This window comes from Carlito syrichta, unplaced genomic scaffold (assembly GCF_000164805.1).
Source record: "Carlito syrichta isolate Samal-C Ts95f unplaced genomic scaffold, Tarsius_syrichta-2.0.1 Scaffold302306, whole genome shotgun sequence".
In the NCBI taxonomy this organism is placed as follows: Eukaryota; Metazoa; Chordata; class Mammalia; order Primates; family Tarsiidae; genus Carlito; species Carlito syrichta.
Window position 1 is genome coordinate 407581 of NW_007246402.1, and position 13421 is coordinate 421001.

At 41.2% G+C, this 13421-nt stretch overlaps 1 protein-coding gene across 2 annotated transcripts; it reads right to left on the minus strand.

The window, feature by feature from the left end:
• Positions 1-9828: 9828 nt before the first annotated feature.
• On the minus strand, positions 9829-11239 carry LOC103258610 (beta-actin-like protein 2). 2 transcript variants are annotated; one of them, XM_008056274.1, is made up of 2 exons: positions 11006-11134; positions 10004-10879 (listed from the first exon to the last, which is right to left on the minus strand). In XM_008056274.1, exons 1-2 carry the CDS (start codon positions 11132-11134, stop codon positions 10004-10006), a joined length of 1005 nt encoding a protein of 334 aa, XP_008054465.1. The 2 variants fall into 2 exon arrangements, with proteins under 2 accessions (XP_008054464.1, XP_008054465.1); XM_008056273.1 differs by having other exon boundaries at positions 9829-11239.
• Positions 11240-13421: the final 2182 nt, after the last annotated feature.

Here is a 13421-nt window from a genome sequence, read left to right on the forward strand (position 1 = left end):
AATAAAACCCTCGTTTTTTTTTACTATTCCTTGTGCTTTAGGTAAGATTTTCCAAAGTTAAATAATATATTATTCTCTGTGCACTACAAAGTATGATGTAAATCACTATGATATCCTCTGGAATGATATGACAGTCCTTTGACACTAAATTGTAGCACATAATTGGCAATTGTCTTAAAACTGAGGCAAGATGATAAGATTGTACTTATGTCTCTAGCAGGTAAACTCAAACTTCTGAAAAGCTATTTATTATACTAGAGAAAACTATTAATTATGTTAATAACTGCAGGGACTTTACCTAAATAGGTAGCCCATGTCTAGAAAAACCATGGCATTTGAAGTCACCTGATTTAGCTTACAACATTCCTCTTTTATTTCTCCACACCTATCCATTTTTTGCATGGCAGTTAACAAAGAGTCTGTCTCACTCTGACTTCTAAGAACTGCATCCTATGGCCTCCCTTGATCTCTGACTTCTTGCTGGTTTAGGTAGATGGGAGGTACCAGTAAAAGATCTTGGGGAGAAATGAGAAGAAGTTAAGGTTTTAATTTTCTCCTCTTCTTTCTTCTTTTTCCAGGGTCCTAAGTGGGACTGGATGGCCTTTTTGGCCAAAGGTCCTCTTCTCTGATATCTCTTACTGGATTCTGGTCACATCTCTCTTTTTCTTTGCTCCTTCAGGCTTAGAGATGATAACGGCTTCCTGCTGTTGCTAGTCTTGGGGCCATCATGCCTTACTGATTCCTTAATCCTGTCTAGACCTTTGTAAATAATCTTTAAATAAATTTTCTTCTTTGTAAATAATCTTTAAATAAATTTTCTTTCTTTGTAAATAATCTTTAAATAAATTTTCTTCGGTTAAAACCCTTTCAGTAGTCTATATGTAACTGACAAGGACCCTAAATGATAAAATTAGCTTTTCCTTTCCAGGTACTTCCACTAGAGAAGTCTGATTTAGGTGTGCAACCAAATGATAAAGCCCTCATCAGATGAGGAAAAAAGGTTGCTTGGCTACAAAATAGCAGGACTAGAAGTTTGGGGTCACCAAGTACTCAAGTTCCCATGTACAACTTCATTCCAAAACTTGGATTCTCATTGTTTTTCATCATTGCCCTAAACTATGGTGAAGTCCTAGTGAATCTGTGAATTCAATCAATGAGGTTTATTTTTTAGGCACTCAGCCCCGTGTCTCTAAGAAATAAAATATTCCTTTAGCTCAGTCTGTGCTTTGAGATATGTCTAGGAAATTTACTTTGTTATACTATCTTTTAAGCTGGTCAGAGCCAATAGAAACAGCCATCCAACCTTCATCACAAAATTACTCTTGTCCTTGCTATTGTTCAATGACAGTGAAAACCTCATCACCCACAATCTTGCCCTCAAAAAGTATTTTATTCTAAGGGATCCCAGGAGATTTCTCCCCTGTTTTCTGTGGGTTGTAAGATTCACTTTTCTGAAGACTAGTGGGATTTGTACTGCCTTTAGCCTGAATTGAGCCAAATGACCAACCCTAAAGTTCTCCATTTCTTTAAGTGTTTGTTACACCGCAATTCTACTCCCTGGCATCAACATATATTTTAGTCAACATTCTTAATTGCATATAGCAGAAAATTGCCTTTAGACAGTTTGAGCAAGAAACAAAATTATTGAAAAAATGACAAGTAGCTCACAGACTGATTCTTGGAAAATGGGCAGAAACCAATGGAATAGTCTAGGAAATAAGAAAATGAGCATAAGCTATGCCAATAGTCTGGTTAGGATTCGACTGTGGAACAATGCCATAGTCATTGGTGGGTTCCTGTGCCGCTAAAGCCATAAGTGATTTCTCAACAGTTCTTTCATATTTGCATCACTCTCAGGTTCTAAGTGTCAAAAATCTCAGAACAGAGCATCTGACGGGCTGAGCCAAAGTTCTAGCTGATGGTGAATGAGTACATATCAGGGTCTTGCCTCCAACCAAGGTTCACACAAAAAAGTAATTCTTACTAAATAAAAAGAGCATTCAGTTGCTGGTTACCTAAAAATCAAGACGAAAACCAAAGTGAATCAATCAGTGTCTACTAGATCCATCCTGCCTACCTGACCCTGTGAATGTGAAGCGTCCCTTTGTGGCTAATGTTTGAAGAGCAATCAAGCAGACTGGCTGCAGATTTTGGCCACAGTAACTCAAATATGAAAGTAATGAGTTACTGGTACAGAGACCACATGAAGAAGAATGTTTTTGCTCAAAATCTCTTATTTTTAATTATTATGGGTTCCTAATAGTTGTACATGGAGTGCATGTGATATTTTGATACAAGCATATAATATGTAATAATCAAATCAGGGTTATTGGGATATCCATCACCTCAAGCATTTGTTGTTTCTTTGTGTTAAGAACATTCCAATTATACTCGTTCGGTTATTTGGAAATCTAGAATAAATAATTGGTAACTAAATCACATGTTCTCTTTCATGTGTGGAAGACAAAAAAAATTGAACTCATAAAGATAGAGTGTGGGAAGGTTGGTGGTGAGAGGGCATAAAGAGAGGATGGTTAATGGGTACAAAAACCACAGAAAGAAGCCACAAGATCCAGAGTTTGGTAGCACAAAAGTGTTCTTTTTGATTGGCATTTTACCATCTCTTTCATTTTCATTGATATAATTCCCAACTTTTGTTTCTCTGATCCCATCAAAATATTAAAACTGGACCTTTTGTTTTCATTTTGCTGGAGATCATTTCTCCCATTTTGATAAAATTGACTATTTAGCTAAGGATATAATGTGCTCATCATAGAACAAATGCCATTGTTAGAACAAAAGGGGCATATTCTACATTTCTTCTAGCATTTTACCAACTCATCATCCAGAAATTGTAGATTTCACATATAGTAAGCTCTTAAATTACCAGAGTAATTCAACATTGATGAAAAGCTTATATTTCTGTGAAAAACTTCTATTTGTGAATCATAAACACTGTGGACTGCCTTAGAAGATTTCAACATTTCTACTGATTATGACTTTGTCTTCACTGGTGAGGCCAGCTTTTCCTTTGATAGCCAAGTATGGACACAGTAAAAAATGCTGAACAGGTGCTGCTTCTCTAGCATGGGTAGCGATCCCCCCAAATTTAATGTATAAAAAATTGTGTATTTATCTTACATGTTTAAACTTCAGTCACCTTCAGAGTATTCTTCGTTTGATGCAGTACACCTATCAAGACGCGTTTTCCACTGCTCAAAACAGTTTTGAACTTATCAATTTTGATGCTGTTTTTTGTTTCACGTCTTCCATATCAGCAAAACGTTTCCCTCTGGACTTTTTTCATTCAGGGAAACAAAAAACAAATAACAAAACACAAGCTGAACTCGGTGGCTCAGCCTGTAATCCTGTGCCTTTGGGAGGCTGAGGTGAGTGGATTGTCTGAGCCCGCGGGTTCGAGACCCGCCTGGGCAGTGAGACCTCATCTCTACAATAATCAAAAAATCAGCCGGGCATGGTAGCGCGTGCCTGTAATTCCGGCTACTCAGAAGGCTGAGGCGGAAGGATCACCAGAGCCCAGTGGGTAGAGGCTGCGGTGGCCGGGAGCGGCCACTGCACTCCAGTCTGGGCGACAGAGTGAGACTCCAACTCAAAAAACAAAACAAAACAAAACAAAAGCTTCTGGGGACAAGGGAGGTGAATAGGGAGGATGGAGCACAGGAGTTATGACTTTTTGGTTAAAAACTGCTGTAGCCACTCAGCACGGTGTGGGCAGTGCATTGTCATGGTGGAGGAACCTGCCACTTGTTTGCCACAATGCAAGATGTTTCTACTGGAAACTATCTATTAGAAGAACATTAACTGGTACACTGATGCTGATGAGTTCCTTGAACATTTACCTTGTGGCGGGTAGCCGGTACTAAAAGGGGCCCACTCTCCAAAAAAATAATTCCAATTTTTTGGGTGCCTCCTTGTGTAACAAGAGGGACTGACATTTGGAGATGTTCTGAGTAGGTCACAGAGGATGTGTGGCGTGGAGGGAAAGATCCACGAAGTTAAAATACCATGTTGGCATCTGGCTTTCTCTGTTCACCCCCAACTTAAAAAAATGGCTAGGAAAAGCTTTTCTTACCACAGTACACCCATAAAGGGGTCATGAGCAGGAATTTTAATCCTCCTTCCTGTGTCTGTACCTCTGCTCCTTTTCCACCAGACACTGTCATTTGATATGTGTATGGTTACAAATGACTCATTCCCAATTCCAGAGAGAATAACTTGGCTCTTTAACTTATGTATTGTCAACTAGTCAATTAAATAAGATTTTCCATTTTTCAAGCAGTGTTAGGGTTTGTCTAGATAAAATTTTTGTCATCATATCATACTGGCACATCTGTTGAGTAGATTTAACTGAACTTAAAATTATAAGGTGGTTAGGACTTCAGATTTGGAATAGGATGAAAAACAAGACAGGCCACTCAAGGAGGCTCCAGAGACTTCATTACTTATGGCACTAGCTTTAAAAAATGACATTTATAGTTCAGACGGTTCCTTTTATATTTAAAAAGGAAGTCTTAAAGCATAAATTAATTTTAATGAGTAGTCTACTGATATTATGTGTGTATATATATATATATATATTTATACACACACACACGCACGCACGCATGCACACACACTCCAACTGTACATATCAACATCTGGAAGCAGTATTGGGCAAACCACATGCTTAGTTCCTGACTTCAAACATTTTTTTGAAAAGAATCTTTGGTAGACTCTGGAAGGAGACTGTGAATAGTTACCAGAAATGCACACTTTTCAATGCATTATAATGTCTGAGTTATTAGTCAGATACCTGAAACTCTCAACTCTAGGGCAATTGGGAGTTTAGGAAAAAAAGAGAAAAATACCAGCAAGAATGCAGATAGAATAGAAGAGCTGAATATACTATTGTACTAAGTGAAAGACTCCCCTCCCTCCCTCCCTTCTTTCCCTCCTCCCTTTCTCCTTCCCTCACACCCTTCATTCCTCCTTTCTTTCTTCCCTCTCTCTCCCTCTTGTGTGTTTTTCTCTCCCTCCCTCCTCCTACATTTTCTTTCTTTTAAATCTTAGCAGCCACATAGCTAGCACACACACCGAAAGACGGGTTGATCGATCCTTCGACCAGTCAGAAGGATGGAAAACTTTTACTGACAAACAAAAGACTATTAAAAGCCAGCTCTGCATGTTGAGAAGCATGGGAGAAGTGAATAGAAAAGGCAAGAGAAGTGAGGAAGAAAGGAAAAAAAAAAAAAAAAAGAAAATAGGCTTCAGAGGAAAGACCAAACAAGTAGCAGATGCTGACATACAAAGAACTGAGAACACACTAGTAAGAAATAGGCAGTGCAGAACTCTGATGTTCACACGGCGTGGTAAAAATCTGTGAAATTGCTCACTGATTATATTCCACCATGTGTATTAATACTACACGCCTGGCACGAGAAAAATCTTGGAAGTTTTTCAAAGGTGGACAAATACTGTCCCTGTCTCTGTCCTCCAGGGGCTGGTGTGAGGGATGTTTGCGATGTGTTTGTGATATTACATCCATGTGGATAATATGGTAGGCACACAAAGGAGGAGATTGTCACTTTTTCTTGGAAATGGGGGGAGAGAAGGATAAAAAAGCCTCCATAGAAGAGGCAACACTTGAACTGAGCATTATATATATAAAGTGTGCAACTTTTATATTATATTTTACAGTTTCTGGTATAGTCCAACAGAAAGATTAAAAATAAAAATTAACTACCACACCAACCCCAATAAATAATGCTGCCTGAGTCATCTAAGAAAAGTTTTTGTGTTCAATACAGCTTTTTTTGTGTTTTAAAACAACTTAGTGACTTCATGTGCTTTCAGTTCTTTCTTTGATCACCTTGGCATTGAAATGTCCTTATATGAATTGCCTTACCACCTTGGACTGTGTTTAGGCTATGAATCACCCTTAGATTTTACTGTTTTCCACTGCACATAGTTTCTCCTACTACCAGATTTTAAATTCCCTCAAGGTCCTTGAAACATTTCTCTAGTATATTCTGACATAGGGCGTTGAATGAATAGTTGTAAAATGAAGGAATAAGCATGGTAAGGTCCTTGTCACCCAAAGGATTATCCTTTGATTGTCTGGATAATGTCATACTCCTATCTTGGTCTTTCTGTATTACGGAACTGTGCATTGTGTACTAGGATTACAATCTAAGATTACAACCCATATACTAGGGTTATTTTATCTCCCTGCTGAAAAATAAGCACATCAGGCTGGGCTCGGTGGCTCAGCCTGTAATCCCAGCACTTTCGGAGGCCAAAACTATCGGATTGCCTGAGTTCGCAGGCTCGAGACCAGACCGGGAAACTTGGCAAGACCTCGTCTCTACAATAAACCAAAAGTTAGCCGGGTGGTAGCACATGCCTGTAGTTTCGGCTGCTTGGAAGGCTGAGGCAGAAGGATTGCCAGAGCCCAGCAGGTTGACACTGGGGTGGCGTGAATGTGTCGCTGCACTCCAGCCTGGGCGACAGAGTGAGACTCCAATTCAAAAAATAAAAAAGAAAGAAAGAAAGAAAAGAAAAACAGAAAAGGAAAAAAGAAAAGAAAAATAAGCACATCTATATGTTAGGAAAGAAGGGTATGGGAACTGGCTTTGGATACAGTGTGCTTTCAGAAAAATATTACCTGTGACTGGGAAATAGCAGTTTGCAGGAGACTGGTACAGCCTTGGCCTTAGGTTGCTACTCAGGATGCACCAACTAGGGAGAGTGAAAATCATTTACAATAGTTTGAAATTCATCTAGGAAGGCTGCCTCAGCACTGTCCCATCTTCAGAGGAAGATGGATGAAACAAATGTCCAGAGGTCTTTTCTGTCTGTGGAGCCTATAATGTGCTTTTGGTTCTGAATTCTTTGGAGATGTGATTCTTTCTAATTGGCTGCACATTTGGATTCCTAGTGCTCATGCTAGACATACTGAACCAGAATGTCTGAGCCTAGGGCCAAGGAATCTAGATTTACATAAAGGTCTCCAAGTAATATGGTTGATGAGCTGGGCTGGTGAGTCACTGTTGAATGATTTGCCAATTGTATTACTTAAATATATGGCATTCTTTGATTTTTTTTTTTTTTTGAGTTGGAGTCTCACTCTGTCACCCAGACTGGAGTGCAGTGGCGGCTCCCGGCCACCACAGCCTTGACCTGCTGGGCTCCGGCGATCCTTCCGCCTCAGCTGTCCAAGTAGCTGGAACTACAGGCGTGCGCTACCACACCCAGCTAATTTTTGATTTATTGTAGAGATGAGGTCTCGCCTAGTTGCCCAGGCGGGTCTTGAACCTGCGGGCTCAGGCAATCTACTCACCTCAGCTTCCCAAAGGCACGGGATTACAGGCTGAGCCACCGAGGCTGGCTGGCATTCTTTGATTCTAAAATATGAAGTTGCAAGATGGGCTGTTTCCTCATTAAACTCATCCATCAGTTTGTCAATGTTGATAAACAGGAGAATATCCAAAGACCACAAGTTTAAACTGCTGGCATTTTACCAACTCATTATCTAGAAATTGTAGATTTTATATATAATAAACTCTTGAGTTACCAGAGTAATTCAAGATTTATAATGCATGGTTTGCATTATGGGTTTTTTTTTTCATCTAATATTGCTAGTTCTCTTTCTTTACTTTTTCCCTTCCTTCCTTCCTTCCTTCCTTCCTTCCTTCCTTCCTTCCTTCCTTCCTTCCTTCCTTCCTTCCTTCCTTCCTTTCTTCCTTCCGAAACAGGGTCTTACTCTTTTGGGCTCACTGTAGCCTAGAACTTACAGGCTCAAGTGAGCCTCCTGCCTCAGCTTCCCAAGTAACTAGGACTACAGACACTTGTCACCATGCTCAGCTAATTTAAAAACCTTTTTTTTTTTTTTGGTAGAGGCAGGGTCTTGGTATGTTGACCAGGCTGGTCTCAAACTCCTGGCCCTCAAGCAATCCTCCTGTCTCAGTCTCCCAAAGTGTTAGGATTACATGCGTGAGCCAATGCATCCAGCAAGGGCTGTAGTTGACTCTCTTGAAAGTTTACCTTCCTGTCCCATATATATTCTGTGAGTGGGGAGATATATTTTTTTTCTGGTAATCCAGAATGTAGGTCAGAATGTTTGTCACTCTGCAAATGGAAAGCGTTGCAACATATAAATCCAATGTATGATTATTATCATTGCCATTATCTTTGCCTACTAATTACCTAAAGACCAGCATCCACTAAACTCCAACTTTTTATTGAGATTATGAGAAATCTATAATCTTATTTGACCAGCTATTTTTCTTTTTAAAAATTTGCCTGTGTTTACATGGTTAAATGTACCAGGTACAAAATTGTTACATACAGATGAATAGGTTATATATATATATATTTATATATAAAGATCTTTCTGGATCATTCTCTAGTTCTAAGGAAATGATTGAGAGGAAATAATAGGAAATCTAAGAATGCAAGTTTAACACAATTTTAATTTAATGAAAGGAGACTTTAAGTTTTATAAAATAAAGTGCACCCCCCCTTTTTTCGGCTTAAATGCATTAAGAAATTAAATTGCCAGATAGAGGAAAGAAGGAATAATAAAATTATTTTAAGTCTTATCTTAAGCAAAAATGCCTACTGTTTCCAATATAAAGCTTTAAAACATAAGTACATGTTTCCCAACTAAGAGGAAAAGAGAAATGATTCCTCTTTCTTGAGAGCCTGATAATGCCCAATAAGCAATCCGACAAATATTTTAAATTCTTAGAAATTGCCCTGAAAAATACAAATAATCCTAACATTCAAATAATCAGAAATCACAACATAGTTTGAAATAAATGTACTAGTACTTGAAATTGGTTGATAAATAATCATTTGATTAAGTAGAAAATTTTAGATATAGGAAGATACACTGATTTTTAAAAGATGTTAGTAACTCAGAGACACTTTGTGTGCAGAAGTACTGCTAGTTACTGGGTATAATAAAGCAAAATTATTCTAAAATTTTTCCAAGAATAAAATTTGGATTACTCTACCAGCACTAAAATTTATAATCAATAAAGATACTACAACCATGTTTTTCCACAGTGATATTTTTGCATGGGAGAAATATTCAAAATCATGGCCCACAGAAATTATTCAAGATGTGCGTTGATTTGCTAAGAAATAAAAATAAAATTATCCTTGTCAGACTGTAACATAATGGCATTCATTTGATATTGCAATATATCTATTTTAAAAATTAGGCATTACTTGCAGTTTGCTGTTTTCAAATGATGAAGTTTAATAAGTAATACAACCAAATATGTTTGGCCTGCAAAACTCTACTGTGTGCTGAAAATTTGGTTGATTTATAACAACATTAATGGAATGGTGGCTATTTCATTATGCAGCTTAATAAGAAAACAAAATGTGGATCTACAAAAATGGTGACTCTGGGGAATAAAGAAATTCACATCAGCTGTTCAGATAGTCAGATAAAGCAGCATATTTTATAATATAATATTTTATTTCTCCTGTGTCTATGTATATATGGATATTATTGACTTATGTAATCATTACGTCCATGTGAAGAAGTAAACAAAATGAAGATACTCAACTAATAAGACATAGCTCTAAGTGCATACACATTATTTTTTTTTACAAGTTTGAACAGCCTGTTATTGTTAACTATTCTAGCAAGAACTAGATTTTAAAGCTTGAAAATTCTAGTTATCCTTCCCAAAGTGACATTTATCATGATTTAACTTCTTGTCACTTATTTTTACTTAAACAGGTCTACATTTCTTCAGACCGTATAGATGAAGGAAATAGAACATGGTATTAGAATTCACCCTCAGTTGATAGAGATCAAGATGTGATTAGCTGGACAAGAGCCCCGGATGGAGAGAGATGGGTTTGCTGGTTTACATGTTAGAAGAGAGAACTATTTACCTTGATCCTATTGAAAGTGGATAAAAGCAGGACCATCACTATGACCTAGAACAAGGGAAAATGTAAACCTATTAACATGGATGCCCATTCAGAAACATTTTCTATGAACGATGGGAGGACCAGCCTCATCATATTCTTGCTTACTGATCCACATCTGCTGGAACGTCGACAGGCTGGCCAGGATGGAGCCCCCAATCCAAACAGAATATTTGCGCTCTGGGGGAGAAATAATCTTGATTTTCATGGTGCTGGGTGCCAGGGTTATGATTTCTTTCTGCATCCGGTCAGCAATGCCTGGGTACATGGTGCTGCCTCCAGACAACACGGTGTTGGCATAGAGATCCTTGCGAATATCCACATCGCACTTCATGATAGAGTTGAAGGTTGTCTCGTGGATCCCACTGGACTCAATGCCCAGAAAAGAAGGCTGGAAGATGGCCTCAGGGCATCGGAAGCGTTCGTTCCCGATGGTGATCACCTGTCCATCAGGAAGCTCATAGCTTCTTTCGAGTGAGGAGGATGCAGCGGCAGTGGCCATTTCCTGCTCGAAGTCCAGGGCTACGTAGCACAGCTTCTCTTTGACATCCCGCACAATCTCCCTCTCAGCTGTGGTGGTAAAGCTATAGCCTCTCTCTGTCAGGATCTTCATGAGGTAATCGGTCAGGTCTCTGCCTGCCAGATCCAGCCGAAGAATGCCATGAGGCAGGGCGTAACCTTCGTAGATGGGCACGGTGTGAGTGACTCCGTCCCCAGAGTCCATCACGAGGCCTGTGGTCCGTCCTGAGGCATAGAGGGACAGCACGGCCTGGATGGCCACGTACATGGCCGGCGTGTTGAAGGCCTCGAACATGATCTGAGTCATCTTTTCCCGGTTGATCTTGGGATTGAGGGGTGCCTCGGTGAGGAGGATGGGGTGCTCGTCGGGTGACACGCGGAGCTCGTTGTAGAACGTGTGGTACCAGATCTTCTCCATATCACCCCAGTTGGTGACCACTCCATGCTCAATGGGGTACTTCAGGGTCAGGATGCCTCTCTTGCTCTGGGCCTCATCTCCCACGTAGCAGTCCTTCTGGCCCATGCCTACCATCACCCCCTGGTGTCGGGGACGCCCTACCATGGAGGGGAACACCGCCCGAGGGGCATCATCACCACCAAAGCCCGCCTTGCACATCCCTGACCCATTATCCACCACCAAGGCAGACAGTTCCTCATCAGTCATGGTGTGGGCCCGAATCTTCCAGACGAGTGAACAGAGGTGAAATAAATGCCAGACTGCAGCGTGCAAGAGAGAGAACGAGCAAGCCTAAAACGCTCCAGAACTGCCTTCTGAGAGGAAGCCGATGCCGGACCACAGGTATTTAACAGAACACACTGGCCCCACCCATGTCCTGTGCCACCCGTTCCCAGCATTTCTGGGTGGGGTCACCTTTGAGGTATTAATAAGGATGATGATGATATAAATCATTAGACCTTCCTTCATAAAGAGAAAATTGGCTACCCAGTGGCCAAATCTCAGGTTACTGTAATTAGTCAACCCACACATGGCTGTCAGCCTGCTTGGTGAGGTCCCCAGATAACTATGATGATGCAGTGGAGGATATTATGAGAAGATGAAGAAAAGCTAGTGCTAGCTATGAGCAACACTGCTGGAAGGAGCACTCCCTCCTTAACTTACCCTCAGACTCCATTTCCTCTTCACTGGCTGAAGCTTTTCCTGCTTAATATATTGTTCTGTTGTAGGGTCCAACTCTGCAAACTTCCCTTTTTCAAGCTTTTCATTGCCATTAGATACCTAATCCCACAGGATGTCATCAGGATAGAAAGTGTTTTGTTTATCATTGTTATTATTATTATTATTTTTTGAGTCGGAGTCTCACTCTGTCACCCAGACTGGAGTGCAGTGGCCGCTCCCGGCCACCGCAGCCTCGACCCGCTGGGCTCCGGCGATCCTTCTGCCTCAGCCTTCCAAGTAGCTGGAACTACAGGCGCGCACTACCATGCCCGGCTGATTTTTTGATTTATTGTAGAGATGAGGTCTCGCCAAGTTGCCCAGGTGGGTCTCGAACCCACGGGCTCAGGCCATTCACTCACCTCAGCCTCCCAAAGGCGCGGGATTACAGGCTGAGCCACCGAGCCCGGCTCTTGTTTTTTATTATTTTGTTTCAGGAAAAATGTACCTTAATTTAATTTAATTTAATTTAATTTAATTTTAGAGATGTGGGGAACAAGCCAGGATTAGCTACACAAGTCGGCTCCATGTAGGTGGAGCTTGGGCCTCCAACTGGTCCTCACTTGCCCTGGTTTAGGACCGGATACAATTTGTGTTGTTAGGTGCCCTCCTATCTCTTTCCCCCTCCCCCATGGCAGTGTCCAGCAACTGCCGATCCCTCCCTTGTGCTAATGTGATGGATGTTCAGGTCCCACTTATGAGTGAGAACATTCGGTATTCAGTTATTTGTTTTTGTGATAGGTCACTAAGTATGGTGATCTTCAGTTCCATTCAATTTGCTGTGAAGTCCGTGATCTTGTTCTTCTTTATGGCTGTGTAATACTCCATCATGCACATGTACCACACGTTCATTATCCGGTCCTTTCTTTTTGAGTTGGAGTCTCACTCTGTCGCCCAGGCTGGAGTGCAGTGGCACATTCACAGCCACTGCAGCTTTGACCTGCTGGGCTCAGGCGATTCTTCTGTCTCAGCCTTTTAAGTAACTGAGACCACAGGTGTGTGCCACCACGCTTGACTGATTTTGTGATTTACTAGAGAGACAAGGTCTTGCCAAGTTGCCCAGGCTGGTCTCGAAACCCTGGGCTCACGCAGTCCTCTCACCTCTGCCTCCCAAACTGCTGGAATTACAGGTGTGAGCCACTGTGCCCAGTCAATCCAGTCCACTTTTGATGGGCTGTGGGGTTGGTTCTGTATTTTTAAAAAAAATTTTAAAGATATGGGGTACAATTCAGGATTAGTTATGTAAGCGGTTGTTGTACAGGTAAAATTTGGGCCTCCCTTTGGTCCCCACTTCACCTGGTTTGAGATCCAGTACCCTTATTGATGCTATGTGGCCCCTCCTCCCCTGGCAGTTTCTGGCTACTGCCAATCCCTTTCTTATGGCACATGTTCAGGGTCCGCTTATGAATGAGAACACGTGGTACTCAGTTCTTTGTTTCTGTGATAGATCACTGAGTATCATTGACTAAATCCATTCACGTTGCTCTGAAGTTCGTGTTTGTCCTTCTTGTTTTTTTTTTTTTTTTGAGTTGGCGTCTCACTCCATCGCCCAGACCGGAGTGCAGTGGCTGCTCCCGGCCACCGCAGCCTCGACCTCCTGGGCTCCGGCGATCCTTCCGCCTCAGCCTTCCAAGTAGCTGGAACTACAGGTGTGCGCTACCACGCCCGGCTCATTTTTTAATTTATTGTAGAGATGAGGTCTCGCCAAGTTGCCCAGGCGGGTCTCGAACCCGCGGGCTCAGGCAATCCACTCACCTCAGCCTCCCAAAGGCGCGGG

What these genes read in the sequence shown, in the direction of transcription:
- LOC103258610 (XM_008056273.1), bottom strand. Translation starts at nt 11,134, where the DNA reads ATGACTGATGAGGAACTGTCTGCCTTGGTGGTGGATAATGGGTCAGGG.